This window comes from Panthera leo, chromosome F2 (assembly GCF_018350215.1).
Source record: "Panthera leo isolate Ple1 chromosome F2, P.leo_Ple1_pat1.1, whole genome shotgun sequence".
Lineage (NCBI taxonomy): Eukaryota > Metazoa > Chordata > Mammalia > Carnivora > Felidae > Panthera > Panthera leo.
Window position 1 is genome coordinate 41696142 of NC_056695.1, and position 18383 is coordinate 41714524.

The following is an 18383-nucleotide window of genomic DNA, read 5'->3' on the forward strand; positions in this document are numbered from 1 at the left end:
TGCTCCTCTCCTCTGCTGGCGCACACTCTAAAAATAAAAATAAAAATAAATAAAATAAGAAATAAAGCCTTAAAATTACCATCAATAAATTTCATGCATTTTAATCCTACACTTCACTCTTAAGTTTTATTTATCTTGTAAAATGTATAGCAATCTAATACGTGTGGATGTGCAAATCATTGCTATTATACGCTTTAAAGATACAAAGTATTTGAGAACAAAATTAGCCTATCTGAGAGAAAAGAGTGTGGCTAAAGTACTAGAATCTTTCAAGAATCATTAGGTATACAATTGAATACTTATAATTGAATATTACAATTCAATATTATAATTGAACATAAGAATTTCAGCATGAAGGTAATAAAGATATAGAAACAAAATGACTTTAACTATGGACATTTTATGTACTGTAATAAGGTGTATTCAATTTAATATTTTTGGTTGGCATCTATGGAATCTTGTTTCCTTTACATCAAAAGTTACCAATTTGGTTAATGTACTGCAGGTACAGTCCAAGTAAATTTTATTCAAGAGGAATGGCATGAGAAATAGGCACCAAAGATTTACAGAAGCTTTAAACATTACAGAACAAATTCTGGAAGAAAATACATCTTGGATTCCATTTTGCATGTAAACTCTATTAAAAGGAGGGAAATTCTGTTTACTGCTCTGTCCCTAGTGCTTAGAACAATGCCTGGCACATAAAAGGTACCCCCAGCTACTGAAAGAGGTAAAATATGCAGAATATCTTCATTACCTTAGAAAGGGAGAAAAATCTTCAAGTCACAGTATGCAAGAAACAGAGAGTTAAGTTGTAAAATATTTTTTATTGTAAGAACAGTCAACAGAGGTTGACAATGCAAATGTCATCCCAGATTTCCCCTTGGTTCTTGAATTTGCTGGGTTGCTATGTACCAGAAAGTCTCCATTAGCACTTCTCAGGCTTCATGGTCTTTTTGAGATATGTTGATTAATTATACTGCAATTATACTGTATATATTGCTTGGAAACAAATGTCCATATGATATTAAAACAAACAAAAAAACCTGTTGTGGCTTTGTTTCACATTTCCTACAGGGAAATCTATGTATCTCAGATGCTTTCACAATCTAACAGTAAAGTTAGTGCCTTAACCAAACCCAAAAATTCTCTGTCATATTACTGAATCAAACAGTCATGACATCTGCAATATATCCAGATTTAAATATTTAAAAACACAGAAGTTTGGAATTTAAAATAAACTTTAGGCTGATTTTTTCATATTTGAAAGACTGTAGTTATTTGCAGCATACAAATGGAGAGAATAGTGCAAAATGCATCAAGTTTTATATGATAAATATACTTTCAACCTAAATGGCTGCCTCAAAAGCAAAAAGTGAAAAATTACTAATTCTCAAAAGCAATCTAGGCTGACTCAATAAAGTTTACAATTTAGAAAGATCAATTGCTACTCTATTTCTATAGATTGCAAAATGATTTCAGAAACAGATTAACATATAATTGTTTTACAAAAATAGAAGTATCATTTGGGACTTTACAAAACTTTATAAAATATAACACTATATTTGCAAATTCAAGATAGTTTCACACTGAAATAGACAATACTTCCACCAATATAAGTCTAGTCAAACTTAACTGGTCCGTCTTCATCATTCTTACACATTATTTCTTCCAAGTCTTCAGCCCAAGTAGATCTATGCTCTATCGTGGGATTTTTTTTTTTTTTTAAAGAGATTGTTTAATTTCAAAAGTTTTGTAAGATTTTTCATTCTAGAAATAATGTTAAAGCAGATGAATTTATACCTACAAATATGCTTTACTAAAAGTAGAAACTAATGCAGTGTGACAATTCTGTATTTGATAAATTTCAAATCAAATCCCTAAGAATGACAACCTATTAATTTAAAATATATATTTGACAATTTGGTACCTATAAAACATAAAAATATAATCACAACTATTTTATGGAAAAATATTCATATAAAATGAAGAAGCTCTAAATTTAGTTATTTGTAGCTTGCAGATGAGAAGTATTTTGTAAGTATACCCATTCATAAACGCTCATTTTATCACCTCAAAGAGCACCAGTGTATTTTCAAAACAAACTAAAAGTGAGAAGGTAGGGGCTTATTTCATGTAACAGTGCTATTATGATAAGGCACCACTTGGTATATGAAAAAGCCGAACAAAGTATTTTCAAATCACGTTTTTTTGTTACTGGTGTCTTAACCATTACATAGAATGGTTAGGAAAAAAGCTAATAATATTAGCTAACTGCGTTATACAACTTTTTCCATCATTTTTTGCTTTTGGTATTTCCATATAACAGAACATATAGTAAACATCAATGTAATACATGATCTGTTAAAAAAAAATCTTTTCTCAACCTTCCAACAAAATAATCTAAAATTAAACAAGAATAAGAAACCAAAAATTTATCTGGTAGATTTGCAAAAGTCTATCCCTGTAGAAGAGCGGGGAGTTGGGTGGGGGTGGGGGGACAAAATGACAGGACCTATTGTCTATAGAATATATCGAGGCACATAGGTTAAAAGATTCTCAGGCAAATTCACGGCTAGAGCAAAACTGAGAGAAAGCTCAGAATTCTATGTTCCCCCAGAGCTGATTTCTCAGGTAGTCACACCCAATTAAATATTTCAAAATATGTCCTTAGTCACTACTATCATCATCATCATCATCATCAGATACATCATTTAAAGGAGACTTCAATGATTGACTGTAAGAGTCTGATCTAGTAGGCTGGCACGTGGCCATGTCCCCGGTGGAAAGCAGGTCATAGCAGAAGTCACAAATCCGCACAGGCTTAGAGGACTGGCTTGGAAGAAGAAATCTCTTTTCAGAGCAGGGCCCACAGACAACAAAACCACATTTGCGGCAATGGTGACGACGATTAACAGGTGTGAATTTTGCTTTCTGACAACGCATACATACAGTTGCCTCAGAGTCAGGAACCCAGACAGCAGCATGTTCATTACTGGGTGTCTTCCCACTTTTGGAGAGTAAGTCAGTAACACATTTATTTATGTGATTCATCCATTCTGATTTCTCAGTGGCAGTGGCAGCATAAACTGCAAATGATTTAGTTGGTGTCTTGATAAGCCATCCATTCCTTAAGTCTCCCTCATCTTTGATGGAATCAATAGTGACATTTTCCAGGGGAATAATATGTTGTTTGTTATATTTTTTCTTCTGGATGACAATATTGCCATATACAAGAATATCATTAAATAAGAAAAACTGCCTTGCTTTGGGCTTTTTTCTGCACAACTTAGTCAATACTCCTTCTCCAATAAGAACCCTTCCTGGTATAGTTAAGGGTTGACCAGCTGCTCCAAAACAGTTTTCTACTATATTTATACGTCTAGTATTTGCTTCGCTGTTTGCCAAGCGATCCACCATCTTCTGCTAGTAGCCTTTGGGAAAAAAAGAAGAAGAAATTAGCACATAGAAATTGGAAATTTATGTAAGTTAAAAGATTATATAACCTAAATTTAACAAATCCATACTTTTACTTATAGGCAAAATACTCCAACAAAATTGTTTCCCTCTAAGAAAATTACAAAGCATACAAAAAAGATTAACCATCTCAACATAGCACTATACTACTGAATTAGGTACTTATGAAAAGCATAAACTTCTTACAGACATAAAGGAATAAGCAACTGGATGATAAATAGAAGTCCTCTCTGCAAAATAATAATCCCAGTCCCATGAAATTTAATCTCAGAGGGGTTCTGAATAAGAGAAATTAATTAAGCTATTACCATTGAGCTAAGGCCTTATTCCTCTCATCTGGATTACCAGACTGTCTCCTGACGTGTCTCCTTGCCTTTGGTCTTGCCCCATAAATCAATCTTCAGGCAGTGATTTCTCAAATGCAAATCTCACCATGTCATTATTCAAAAGAACTCCCTTTGATCTACAAAATGCAGAATTTTTAGCATGGCATACAAGGCTGTTCATTATCTAGTTCTTGCTTACCCTCTTAGACTCATCAGAAGTCACTCTTCACCTCAAACTTGTTCTAATATCCTACTATTTACAGTCCATTTCATCACATGTACCTTCTCTTATGCTGTCGTATATCCTTTAATACTTACTACTCACACCTAACTCTTACTGATCCTTCAAGACTCAGTTTAGGTTATATCTAATTCAGAAGTCTCCCTTAAACTCTATTAGACTAAATACATTCCTCTATGCTCTTTACATTCCATGTACCTTTTGGTTTCATTCTTACCAAAGGATGAAATCTGTCTCCTTCAAGGCTGCAATGGAACCTAAAAGACAGAGGCTATCTGATCTTTATCTCCGAAAATGACACCCTCCAGCACAGCAAAGGTGCTCAAAAATGTTGACAAGAACATTTTGGCATTTCATATTAATCTAATCTTAAATGACCATAGATTTAATCTCTAGATCCAATATTGACTTCATTCAAGTCCTTGAGTTGTGCCCTATTTCAAACTTACTAACCTAATACTACCACAACCAAGTCATATTAAAGAGGAGCATTTAAAGTTTAAAGATGAAGAACACAGTCTAAATTCCAGTATTCAGTTCATAAATTGATGACACTGTACCCCTTTTTGGTCTCCATTACAAAGATTCTGATTATTCCTGAATTTGTCTCTCCTCCAATCTTGGGTCCTTATAAAGCTCTCTTGCCCTCCACAAGGGTAGGCTCTGCCCTTAAAGTTGTTCCAAAGAATTTATATGATAATGCATGGCTCCAAACTGTGATGACTTCTTTTTCTAATTGCAGCAAATGTGCCAACCAATTAAAGGTTTACTGTTCTATGCACAGTGCGTCACAGGAGAGGAAATAAAAACACCTCATTAACACTAAAAGAGTCTCAATCTCATTCATAATTCAATGATATACAACATTAGGATATTTTTTACTAATCCGATTAACACAAATTTTTTAAATTTCCTAAGATGAAGTACTACTGAGGATACAGGGAAACAGGCACTCTTGTACACTACAGAAAATATGTATACTCACTGATCTAAGTATTTTATCAAAAGAAATTCCAGTCGAGTGCATAAACATATGTGCAAGTATATCCAACATAGCACTGTTTGTAACACACACAAAAAAGTTGGAGAAGCTCCAAATGTCCACAAGAGAAACTGGCTGAACAATTTATGATACACTCATAATAATATGCTAAGTATATGTTAATAATGAGATAGGTCTAAACATAGTGATATGGGAAAATGCTCAAGATATTTAGGTGGGGAAAGAGTTGAATGTCATAATCTCATTTGTTTCAAATATATACTGTGTTTCATCAAATCTAAGATACTATAAGACACATCCTCATTTTATGTGCCACTGAAAATGAAAAATGCTGACAATTACATCATGGCATGCCCCTGATTACATGACACCCCAAATTGAGACATCAGTAAAACATGTTCATCTTTACACACAGTGAAATATGGTTTAACATATAATCATAGGCACTTATAAATATGTAAGCACACACATAGAAAATAAAACTAGAAAACTATGTAATGTCAACAATGGTTACTTATCTCTAAGAAGTACAATTATAGATAATTTTCATACTTTACACTATCTTTAAACATTCAACAAGTATTTATTTTGTTAATCACTAATCTAGGTGCAGGAGAAAAAATAATATACAACACATGCAATGTCCTTGCTCAAGGCTTACATCCTAGCTGGTGAGAAGGGAAACAGAAAACAAAATCGAGAACCAAGTTGTAAATTAATGTACTGATTTTTTAAAGTGATTTTTTAAAAAATGTTTATTTTTGAGAGAGACAAAGACAGCGTGAGCAGGGAAGGGTAAAAGAGAGAGGGAGACAAAGCAGGCTCCAGTCTCCATGCTGTCAGCAGAGAGCCCAATGCAGGGCTCGAACTCACCAACCATGAGATCATGACCTGAGCTGAAGTCGGATGCTTAACGGGCTGAGCCACCCAGGCACCCCTTAAAGTGATTTTTGAAAAAAAGAACTAAGAAGCTACTCAGACTAGATGGTCAGGGAAGGCCTTTCTAAAGTGGTATTCTTTCAGCTGATAAGGAGGAACTAGATACACAGACATGAGGCGTGGAGACAGAGAAGTATATTTCAAGCAAAAGAAGTAACTGAAGGTCCTAAGGCAGAAGAGATTGGTGCTTTAGAGAACTGAAAGTATCTATTTATTTCCATCTAAATCAACGGCAGATTTTACTTCTTTGGACATACAGATATTAATCAGCTCAAATGCAGTGCAAACAGGTTTCCTATTATTGCTACTACTGGAATTAATACCATCCAAATTTGTGCAATACTTTTTACATTCATTATTTTCTGACTTTAATGGTCTCAAATTCCTGTGAAGTAATTAAACAAGTTTTTACATCTTCCAAAGAAGCATCTAATAATATTTGCTGAAATGTGAGCTGAAGGAGAAACTAAGGCACAAAGACAGACATTCAATAATGTCCAAGGCAAAACAGCCTGGAAGTTATTCTACTCATTGGGAGTCCAAGCACCCAGCTGAGCATTGCATGCATTACTGTATATCCTACTCAGGGCAACCTTACAATAGAAATGCACTATTAGCTCCATTTTATAGATGGGTAAACAGATATAAAGGAGTTAGGAACGCTGTCCAAGGCTGTCACAGAACTGGGGCTCCAATGTGATTCCTCTGTGCTGTTACCAGTATATTATGGTACACTAATTATTCCTTAAGGCTCCATTGATTCTACAAGAATTAAGAAAGCTATTGCTAACCTTTGGACCTTCACTGCAAACCCTAAAAAAAAGAAAGAAAAGAATACCAACTTGAGAAAAAATAACCTGAAAGGACAAGTCATCATGCTTTATTTAGCCAGTCTCCTGAATGGATCATTCTTCAAATTTTACAATTTTAAGCCTGAATCTCTGTTCATAAATCTTGCCCCATTTAAGAATGAAGAAACAAAAGAGATGTTTGGGCATCATTAATTGATATTTGGCTAGAACAAATAGCTTTCAAAGTTTGACAGTGACCCACATAAAAAATACATTTCATACTGCAGGATTACAAATACATACTCATAATTCTTCCAACTATAAATAATGTATTCTGTTATCTTCATTTATTTTAATGATAGTTGCAGGCCCACTTGATTGATTTCACTAATGGATTGTGACCTATATTTGAACAACAATGAGCATAAAGACCTCTCCATTATCCCTGTTGGTCCTAAAATATTTCTGTATGGACATGAAGAAGGACATGAAGAAGGGAAGCACTGAGCTAAAAAACCCAGGAATACACAAATGCCCTGTGCGCGCAAGCACACACACATAACAGAAATAGTTGGGTGTCCAGCAGGGACAGCACATAGAGGGATGGGAGAATAGGGGGAAGTCACCAAAAGCAAAATCAAAGTACCACTTTTAGCTGGATTACTGCTAGATACCCCAAAGCAAGGTTCTTTGGTAAACTGGATTAGGGTACTACCCTTTCACTCAGGGCCTAAACAGGGCCTCTGCCTTCCCCCAAAGCCCAAATTCAAATTTACCAAGAGCACAGTGAGGTGCCTCAAGCAGTAAGAACTCTTAAAGACTTTTGTGAGAATATAGAATGTAAGATTACTCAGCCAGCCAAGGAAGGAGTCCTTTGCATAACTTACTCAATGAGGGGCACAGAAAAAGGAGAAGACAACTCTAAGACATGGCCTAATTAAATTTTTATCTACTTTTCTTAGGAAGGAATACCACTGACTATACGAAGAGTTAGGAAGAAAGCTTCCCCATCCTCTGGCAGAGATGATTTCTTTAGAACAGTTTCCAAGAAATAAAATTACTTGGTCAAAAGGCACGAATATTTAAGGCTGTTACCTTTTACAAAATTTCCCTTCTGAGAGGTAACACCAATTTACCAAGCAGCACAATGACTGTACATACCTAATCTTGTCTCACATATTTTTCCTCAAAAATGTCAGCAAACTAGATACCAAAAATGGCATGTCACTCTATTACTTTCATTTACTTTTTTATTTAACATTTATTGAACACTTTTTAGATGGCATTCTTATTCTCCTCTCAGAGCAGTCTACTGAAGGAGAAAGGCAGTAAACGATTCTGAAAGGTGAAGTGCAATGAAGGAAATCAGCAGGGTGTCAAGATACAGGGAAAAACTCATTTACTAAGTAATTCAAAAAGGGTTCACTGAGATGGTGCAACACACTGAGTCTTAAAGGATAGGGAGGTCAGCCATGCAAAGGACCTAATACTACGGGCAAAGGTCCTGAGACAAAAAATAATATACTACTTTTTTTTTTTTAGTATAATTTATTGTCAAGTTGTCTAACATACAGTGTATACAGTGTGCTCTTGGTTTTGGGGGTAGATTCCCATGATTTATCGCTTACATACAACACCCAGTGCTCATCCCAACAAATGCCCTCTTCAAATCCCATCTTTTACTTTTAATTTAATTCAGTGTTTTATTTCACAGCTACCTAGTGAAGCCAACCACTTTCTAAAGTGTTTATTAACCACCTGTATTTCTAAGCTTGTATATTTAGGAATTATTAATTTGTATGAGTGTTTCACACATAAAGGCTATTAACCCATTTATTTCTTTGCTTTTCCTAGTATATTAAACTGTATTTTATGGTGGTTGACACAGAGGCAGTTTTATTTCTTAAACTTAGACATTTCCCTTTGTGATCTGTCTTCCATTACTCCTAAGCTCTCCTTATCCAGATATCAGGTGCACCTACAGGTTTCATCTACTATTAGAAAGTAGAGCCTTCCCAGGAAACCTTCTGTAAAACGAAAAGGCTAAAAGCAAAAAAGCAATTCCCATTAATTTATATGGAAACATTTTTGGGTGTTCCCAGACCAAAAAAATCCCCCACTTTTAGGCTTTTCTGATACCTTAGGACAAATCTTGCTAATGTATACACAAAAATAAATCAAGATAAAACACAGATGCATTATCTAAGACACAGTTCAAAACTATGTGGCTTGATGCAGAGATGCTGAACTCCAGGAGAGGAGCTTGGTGGTGCCACTGTCACTGCTCGGGGTATGTACTAACTCTATGATGGCTCACTGCAAAACAAATACTATTTTCTTTCTTTTCTCATTTTTCTCCTTTTTCTCTTCTTTCTCTTTCTCTATTCTAAATGTTTATTTTTGAGAGGGGGGAGGTATAGAGAAAAAGGGGAACAGAGGATACAAAGTGGGCTCTGCAATGACAGCAGAGAGCCCAATGCAGGGCTTGAACCCACAAACTGTGAGATCACGGCCCAAGCCACTTAACCAACTCAGCCACCCAGGTGCCCCTATTTATTTACTTACTTATTTATTTATTTATTTTAATTTTTAAGGAATCTTTACACCCAATGTGGGGCTCAACCTCACAACCTGGAGATCAACGGTTGCATGCTTGGGGTGCCTGGCTGGCTCAGTCGGTAGAGCATGCAACTCTTGATCCTGGGTTCATGAATTTAAGTCCCATGTTGGGTATGGAGCCTAGTTAAAAAAAAAAAGAGAGAGAGAGAGAGAGAGATGCATGCTCTACTGACTGAGCCAGCCAGGTGCCACAAAGCAAACACTATTTTCACTTGTTTCACCTTTTTTTGTAAAAATAAAAATCCACCTTGGGTTTCTTTCAGCCAGTGAACAGAAGTACTAATGTAGGTCTTTCATAAAGTTCAAAAAGTGGGGGATACCTGTATTTATTATCTATGTTTATGATATGAACTTTATGTTTAATTCTGTTATCCACCTGAAATTTATTCTGACATAGGTAAAAATTCCTTTTTTCTTTTTGAACATTTGCATTCTAAAAGAGCTAGCTAACTGCTTTAGAATGGCCAAATACTAAGTGACCTCAGGTTTCCTCACTTGTAAATGGGAATAATAATAGCAACAGCTTTGTCAGGAAGAGGATTAAATGATAATGCATATAAAATGTTCAGCAAGTAGTCAAAAAGTGGCAACATTTATTAATGGTTATTAATCTAAGCTACTGATTTACAACACCCTCTTTATAGTGAACTTTTATATATTCTAACATCTGCTTCTGGGCTGTTTGGTCTAATCCATTATCCTGTTTTCTAATTCTTGTGTGATTACTATACATCTGGTAGGACTAATCCAGGCTATCCTCATTACTTAACCTTTTAAAAACGTCTTACCTAATCTCCTCTGTTTATTTGTCCAGGTGAAATTTACTAGGAGAGTACTTTCCAACCTTAGCTGCACACTGGAACCACAGGAAAGCACTGACTTTCAATATACCGGAAAAAACCAACCATCTCAATCTACTAAGTTTAAAATACCCCTCTTACTATATTTTAAGCCATTTTATGACTAATTTATAGAAATAAGAATAAAGGAATAATAAAAAAAAAGATTTTAAAAACTATAAGAATTTAAACAGCAAATTTCTTATCCCACATTTGTTATTGAAGGTATATATATCCAAAAAAGCAACTAATTGCTCATAAGTTATAACACCTGAGTCTATAATATATTCATTTCTTTTGTAAAAAATTTAGAAAACTATTTTTGGGAGAGGGAGAAGGAGAGGGGGAGGGGGAAGAGGGGGGAGGAGGGGATGGGGGAGGGAGGGGAAAAAGAGAGAGAGAAAGAGAGAGAGAGAGAAACAGTGTGAGCTGGAAAGGGTCAGAGAGAGAGGGAGACAGAATCCAAAGCAGACTCTAGGCTATCAGCACAGAGCTTGAGGCAGGGCTCAAACCCACGAACCTTGAGATCATGACCTGACCCAAAGTTGTTGGCTTAACTGACTGAGCCACCCAGGTGCCCCTGTAATATATTCATTTCTGTCTTCAGTACTGTTTATTTATTAATTCTGAGTTGGAAAAACCTCATCTAGAAAATCACCTGAACACTCAGAGACTTCACTATAATGATTTGCCAATATTATTAAAGTATTGCTGTTTCTTTACACTCATCTTCTGACTAGTTCTGAAATGCCTACCTCTTTTGATTTTTTTCTTTGCAGTTAAAGATGGAAAATTAAAAATTGAAAAATCTAAATTCTCAAATATGTTAAATGTAGGCTTAAAACAAACAAAAGAATAAGAAGGATGAATATCTGCACACTGTTTTTGTATCTTTTTGAAAGATGATGCAGTACTTTCGGCAAGGCCATTATAAAACTGAAAGGTATGATAGGACACCAAAATAGTTAAATGCTTCAAAATGCAGAAAAGCAAGATCATTAAGATCCCGTATAGAGAAAAAGAATCGCAAGCAGGCTCCAGGCTGCATGTGGAGCCCAACATGGGGCTTGAACCACCATCCTGGGACCATGCCCTGAGATGAAATCAAGAGTCAGATGCTCAACAATTGAGCCACCCAGGCACCCCTTATTCTACTTTTTATTAAGTAATTTTCTTTTTTGTTTTGCAGATCTCTAAGAAATAAAGGTTACAAAACATCAATTACTATGATAATTGAACTGCTTAAAATAGAAACTCAAAAACCAAAATGGAAGCCAATGGACTAATGATAAATACAAAGGGTTACAGAAATACTGATTCCTAGGTCCCTCCCCCAAAATAAAATACTCTAATTTTATTGGTCTGGGGTATGAAAGGTATGGCTGGACACTGGAATATTTTAAAAAGCTCCCTGGGTAACTCTTTATTTTTTATTTTTATTAAAAAATTTTTTTTTACTGCTTATTTATTTTTGAGAGAGAGAACACGAGTGGTAGAGGGGCAGAGAGAGAGAGGGAATCACAGAATCCAAACAAAGCAGGCTTCAGGCTCTGAGCTGTCAGCACACAGCCTGGGGATGTGGGGCTCAAACCACCAACCGTGAGATCATGACCTGAGCTGAAGTCAGACGTCTAACTGCTTAATCAACTGAGCCACCCAGGCGCCCCTCCTGCAGGTAATTCTAATGTGCAGCCAAGGTTTAGGACCATTTTTCAATTACAATAACTAAAGAACAAAATCCACTAAAATTTTTATGGACTTCATGCTACAACCATATGTTAATTTAGAGTAAGTTCCCATATTCCTTTTTCTTTTTTAAGATTTTATTTTTAAGCAATCTCTACACCCAACATGGGGCTCAAATTCACAACCCCAAAATCAAGAGTCACATGCTCCACTGAGCAAGCCAGCCAGACACCCCAACATCCTAAGTTTTTATTGTTCCTAGCCAGGTTGATAATCTCTTTTCCTAAGGTTTCAAATCTTCCTTGGTAGCCCAATAATTTTGTAGGTTTCTTCTAACAAGAGACATTTCTTTAGTAGGTTCCCAGGTATTCCATGCTTTTTGTTGCTATTTTGAATCTAATCTTTTCCCCATTGTATTTTCTAATTTGTTATTACTACTATTGATAAGAAAACTACTGGTATTTCTGTTTTTTCTCCCCCATGCCCAGCCATTTCACAGAAATTTATAAATTCCCCGTTTTCCAAATGATTTCCCCTTTGTCTTCTTTTTCAGCAAACAGTGTCTGGCAGCACTATTTCATAATTACAAAGGGAAGAACTAAGGCAAAAGAATAAAAAACAAAAACCAAAAAAAAAAAACCAAAAAAATGGTAAAAACAAAAAAAAAACCTTTTAACTTTCATAAAGCCAGATTTACATACCAATTAAAAAAATTAAACAATCCAAAGCTTCAAGTTATCTCCTTCACAACTGCAGACAAGAACTACATTTCAATTGTTCAAGCTCCACCTTAGTCTTTGGTTACATCTTGTTTCTGAATATGCTCTTCAGTGGAGGCCTACCACCTGTTAAAAACGTAACACTAGAAGAGGCAAAAATTCTTCTAAAAAAAAGAGAACACTACTTACAATGGAGAAGAGAGCCCAACAGTCACAGTACTATGGCCCAGTTCTCAATGAAAATCAAAACTTACTATCTCATCTTTGCAGTTGAGTTTAAAACAAAAAGTCATCTAATTAATTTCTTACACATACCCATGACATCTGATATCAGTGAACTTCAATATTCAACTGTGCATTATAGTTGGAAAAACTAATAAACTATGAACCAAAAGACCTGGATTCTAATCTCAGCTCAGGCACTAAAATGAGAGATTTCATAAAAATTACCTAACTGCTTAGGGTGGGGGCATACACCATTTTACACACACACACACACACACACACACACACACACACACACACACACACACATTTTAAATTTATATCCAAGTTAGTTAGCAGATAGTGCAATAATAATTTCAGGAGTAGAATCCAGTGATTCATCCCCTATGTATAACACCCAGTGCTCATCCCAGCAAGTGTCTTTCCTAATGCCCCTTGCCCATTTAGCCCATCCCCACCACAACCCCTCCAGTAATCCTCAGTTTGTTCTCTATATTTAAGAGTCTCTTATGTTTAGTCCTCCTCCCTGTTTTTATATTATTTTTGCTTTCCTTCCCTTATGTTCATTTTTATATCCACATATGTTTAATTCCACATCTGTTTAAATTCCACGAGTGAAGTCATATATTTGTCTTTCTCTGACTTATTTCACTTAGCGTAATACACTCCAGTTCCATCCACGTTGTTGCAAATGGCAAGATTTCATTCTTTTTGATTGCCGAATAATACTCCATTGTATATGTATGTATGTGTGTATATATATATATATATATGTGTATATATATATATGTGTATATATATATATATATATATACATACATATACCACATCTTCTTTATCCATTTATCTGTCAATGGACATTTAGGATCTTTCCATACTTGGGCTATTGTCAATAGTGCCACTATACACATTGGGATGCATATGCCCCTTTGAAACAGCACACCTGTATCTTTTGGACAAATACCTAGTAATGCAATTGCTGGTTTGTAAGGTAGTTCTATTTTTAAATTTTGAGGAACCTCCATATGGTTTTCCAGAGTGGCTGTACCAGTTTGCATTTCCACCAATGGTGCAAAAGGGTTCCTCTTTCTCTGCATCCTTGTCAATATCTGTCATTGCCTGAGTTGTTGATTTTAGTCATTCTGGCTGGTGTGATGTGGTATCTCATTGTGGTTTTTTATTATTCTTTTAATGTTTATTTTTGAGAGACAGAGCATGAGCAGGGGAGGGGCAGAGAGAGGGGAAGACACCAAATCCAAAGCAGGCTCCAGGTTTTGAGCTGTCAGCACAGCCCAACGCAGGGCTTGAACCCAAGAACCATGAGATCATGACCTGAGCCTAAGTCAGACGCTTAACTGGCTGAGCCACCCAGGCGCCCCCTCATTGTGGTTTTGATTTGTATTTCCCTGATGATGATGTTGAGAATTTTTCATGTTGTCTGTCATCTGGATGTTTTCTTTGGAAAAGTGTCTATTCATGTCTTTTGCCCATTTCTTCACTGGATTATTGTTTTTTAGGCGTTGACTTTGATAAGTTCTTTAGTTTTTGGATACTAACCCTTTGTCCGATATGTCATTTGCAAATAACTTCTCCCATTCTGTCGGATCACTTTTACTTTTGCTGACTGCTTCCTTCACCGTGCAGAAGCTTTTTATCTTGATGAGGTCCCAATAGTTCATTTTTGCTTTTGTTTCCCTTGCCTCCAGAGACATTTTGAGTAAGAAGTTGCTGTGGCCAAGGTTAAAGAGGTTTTTGCCTACTTTCTCCTCTAGGATTCTGATGGCTTCCTGTCTTACATTTACATCTTTCCTCCATTTTGAGTTTATTTTTGCATATGGTATAAGAAAGTGGTCCAGGTTCATCCTTCTGATGTTGCTGTCCAGTTTTCCCAACACAATTTGCAGAAGAAACTGTCTTTATTCCACTGGATATTCTTTCCTGTTTTGTCAAAGATTAGTTGGCCATATGTTTGTGGGTCAATTTCTGCGTTCTCTATTTTGTTTCACTGATCTAAGTGTCTATTTTTGTGCCAGTACCATTCTGCCTTGATGATTACAGCTTTGTAATACAACTTGAAGTCCAGAATTGTGATGCTTCCAGCTTTCGTTTTCGTTTTCAGGATCGCTTTGGGTATTTGGGGTCTTTTCTAGTTCCATACAAATTTTAGGACTGTTTGTTTTAACTCTGTGAAGAATTCCAGTGTTGATAGAAATTGCATTGAATATGTAGATTGCTTTGAGGAGTACCGACATTTTAACAATATTTTCTCTTCCAATCCATGAGCATGGAATATTTTTTCATTTTTTGGTGTCTTCTTCAACTTCTTTCAACTAGCTTGCTATAGTTTTCAATGTGTAGCTTTTTCACCTCTTTGGCTAAGTTTATTCCTAGTTATTTTATGGGTTTTGGTGCAAATGTAAATGGGATCGATTCCTTGATTTCACTTTCTGCTGCTTCATTATTGGTGTATAGAAATGTAACCGATTTTTGTGCATTGATTTTATAACCTGCGACTTTGCTGAATTCATGGATCAGTTCTAGCAGTTTTTTGGTGGAATCTTGGATTTTCCATATAGAGTATCATGTTGCCTGTGAACAGTGAAAGTTTGACTTCCTCCTTGCCAACTGGGATGCCTTTTATTTCTTTGTGTTGTCGGCCTGCTGAGGCTAGGACTTCCAATATTATATTGAATAACAGTGATGAGAGTGGACATCCCTGTCGTGTTCCTGACCTTAGGGGGGGAAGCTGTTTTTCCCCACTGAGAATGATATTAGTGGTGGATCTTTCACATATGGCTTTTATGATCTTGAGGTATGATCTTCTTAAATTTTTTTTTTAATGTTTATTTTTGAAGGAGAGACAGAGTGTGAGCAGGGAAGGGGCAGAGAGAGAGGGAGACACAGAATCTGAAGCAGGCTCCAGGCTCTGAGATGTCAGCACAGAGCCCGACGTGGGGCTCAAACTCACAAACTGCGAGATCATGACCTGAGCCAAAGTTGGACGCTCAACCGACTGAGCCACCCAGGTGCCCCCTTGAGGTATGATCTTCTACCCCTACTTTCTTGATGGTTTTTATTATGAAAGGATGCTGTATTTTGTCAAATGTTTTCTCTATATCTATTGAGAGGATCATGTGGTTCTTGTCCTTTCTTTTATTAATGTATCATATTGATTGATTTGTGGATACTGAACCAGCCCTAAATCCCAAGTGTAAGTCCCACTTGATCATCGTGAATAATTCTTTTAAAGTATTATTGGATCTGGTTGGCTAGCATCTTGTTGAGAATTTCTGCATCCATGTTCATCAGGGAAATTGGTCTATAGTTCTCCTTTGTAGTGGAGTTTTTGTCTGGTTTTGGAATCAAGGTAATGTTGGCCTCAAAGAACAAGTTTGGAAGTTTTCCTTCCATTTCTATTTTTTGGAATACCTTCAAGAGAATAGGTGTTAACTCTTCCTTAAATGTTTGGTAGAATTTCCCTGGGAAGCCAACCAGTCCTGGATTCTTGTTGGTTGGGAGATTTTTGATTATGGATTCGATTTCTTTACTGGTTATGGGTCTGTTCAAATTTTCTATTTCTTTCTGTTTCAGTTTTGGTAGTTTATATGTTTCTAGGAATTTGTCCATTTCTTCCAGATTGCCCATTTTATTGGCATATAGTTGCTCACAATATTCTCTTATTATTGTATTTCTGCAGTGTTGGTTGTGATCTCTCCTCTTTCATTCTTGATTTTATTTGGGTCCTTTCCTTTTTGTTTTCGATCAAACTGGCCAGTGGTTTATCAATTTTGTGAATTCTTTCAAATAACCAGCTTCTGGTTTCACTGATCTGTTCTACTGGTTTTTAAAAATTTTGATAGCATTGATTTCTGCTCTAATCTTTATTACTTCCTGTCTTCTGCTGGTTTGGGGTATTATTTGCTGTTCTTTTTCCAACTCTTTGAGGTGTAAGGTTAGATTGTGTATCTGAGACCTTTTTTCTTCTTTAGGAAGGCCTGGATTGCCATATATTTCCCCCTTATGACTGCTTTTGCTGCATCCCACAAGTTTTGGGCTGTCATGTTATCATTTTCATTGGCTTCCATGTACTTTTTAATTTCCTCGTTAACCAATTCATTCTTTGATAGGATGTTCTTTTATTTTATTAAAAAAAAATTTTTAATGTTTTTATTTTTGAGAGAGACTACGAATGGGGGAGGGTCAGAGAGAGAGAGGGAGATACAGAATCTGAAGCAGGCTTTTGTTTATCTGGAAAAACTCTCTCCTTCAATTCTGAATGATAACCTTGTCAGGTAGAGCATTCTTCGTTGAAAGTTACTACTACCTTTCAGCATTGCAATACACTGTGCCACACTCCCCTCTGGTGTGCAAAGCTTCTACTGAAAAGTACGCTGACAGTGCCTTCTTTTGTTACCAGTTGTTTTTTCTCTTGCTGCTTTTAAGGTGCTCTAATTTTTTACATTTTACTTATTTATTAATTTATACTTATTTTTGAGAGAGAGAGAGAGAGAGTGCACTTGAGTGGGGTAAGGGCAGAGAGAGAAAGGGGGAGAGGATTTGAAGCAGGCTCTACGCTGATAGCAGAGAGCCTGATGTGGGGCTTGAACTAATGAACAGTGAGATCATGACCTGAGCTGAAGTCGGATGCTTAACTAACTGAGCCACCCTGGTACCCCGAACATTTTAATTACAAAATGTCTTGGTGTGGGTCTTTTGGGGTTCATCTCATTTGGAACTCTCTGGGCTTCCCTGATCTGAATGTCTGTTTCCTTCCCAGGTTAAGAAAGTTTTCAGCCATTAGGTCTTCAAATAAGTTTTCTCTCCTTTCTTCTCCTTCTGGGACCCTGATAATGCAAATGCTATTCTGCCTGATATTATCCAATAGGTCATTTAAACTATCTTCATTTTTTAGAATTCTTTTTTCTTTTTGCTGCTGTGTTGGGGTGAGTTATACACTCCCCTGACTTCTAGACTACTGATCCCTTCTTCTGCTTCATCTAGTCTGCTGCTGAACAGCTCTAGAGTATTTTTCAGTCCACTTATTGTATTCTTCAGTTCTGTGACTTGTTTAGTACTTTCTTACTTCTCTATCTCTGAAGTCTTCACTGGGTTCATTCTTCTCCCAAGTTCAGTGAGCATCTTTATGATCATTACTTTATCAGGGCAGAACCCCCTGGTTCCTCAGGGAGAAGCTCCATTTGTGAGATCCATCCCAACTGAGGGTTCCCGCAATGAGGGTGGAGTTTTTGGCAAGATTGTATCTCTGCCTTTTCTACCTGTCTCAATGTGGTCCTTTTAACAGTTTGTTGTGAAGGAGTTGTTTGGCTAGTTTTCAAGTTTTATTCAGAGGAAACTGTCCCATAGGTAGCTGTAGATTTGATGTGTCCATTGGAGGAGGGAGTTCCTATGCCAGCATCTTGAATACTCTTCCACAACATATTACAGAAATTAGTAATGATTTTTTAAAAAGTACATTTCTTAGATAAGAAAAAGAGGGACAAGCTTTTGTATTTTAATT

General features: G+C 36.3%; 1 protein-coding gene across 7 annotated transcripts in view; it reads right to left on the reverse strand.

Annotated features, from left to right (window-relative positions):
• Positions 1-466: 466 nt before the first annotated feature.
• The window catches only part of PLEKHF2 (pleckstrin homology and FYVE domain containing 2), a 68591-nt gene continuing 50674 nt past the window's right edge, over positions 467-18383 (reverse strand). For 6 of the 7 annotated variants that reach the window (XM_042923179.1, XM_042923178.1, XM_042923177.1 and 3 more), the window contains one exon: positions 467-3434. In XM_042923179.1, the coding sequence (XP_042779113.1) occupies positions 2671-3420 (750 nt within the window). In that variant the 5' untranslated portion in view covers positions 3421-3434 and the 3' untranslated portion in view covers positions 467-2670. Of the gene's footprint in view, positions 3435-3785; positions 5838-18383 lie in introns of those variants that run through there. The other variant, XM_042923180.1, reaches the window with a different exon arrangement.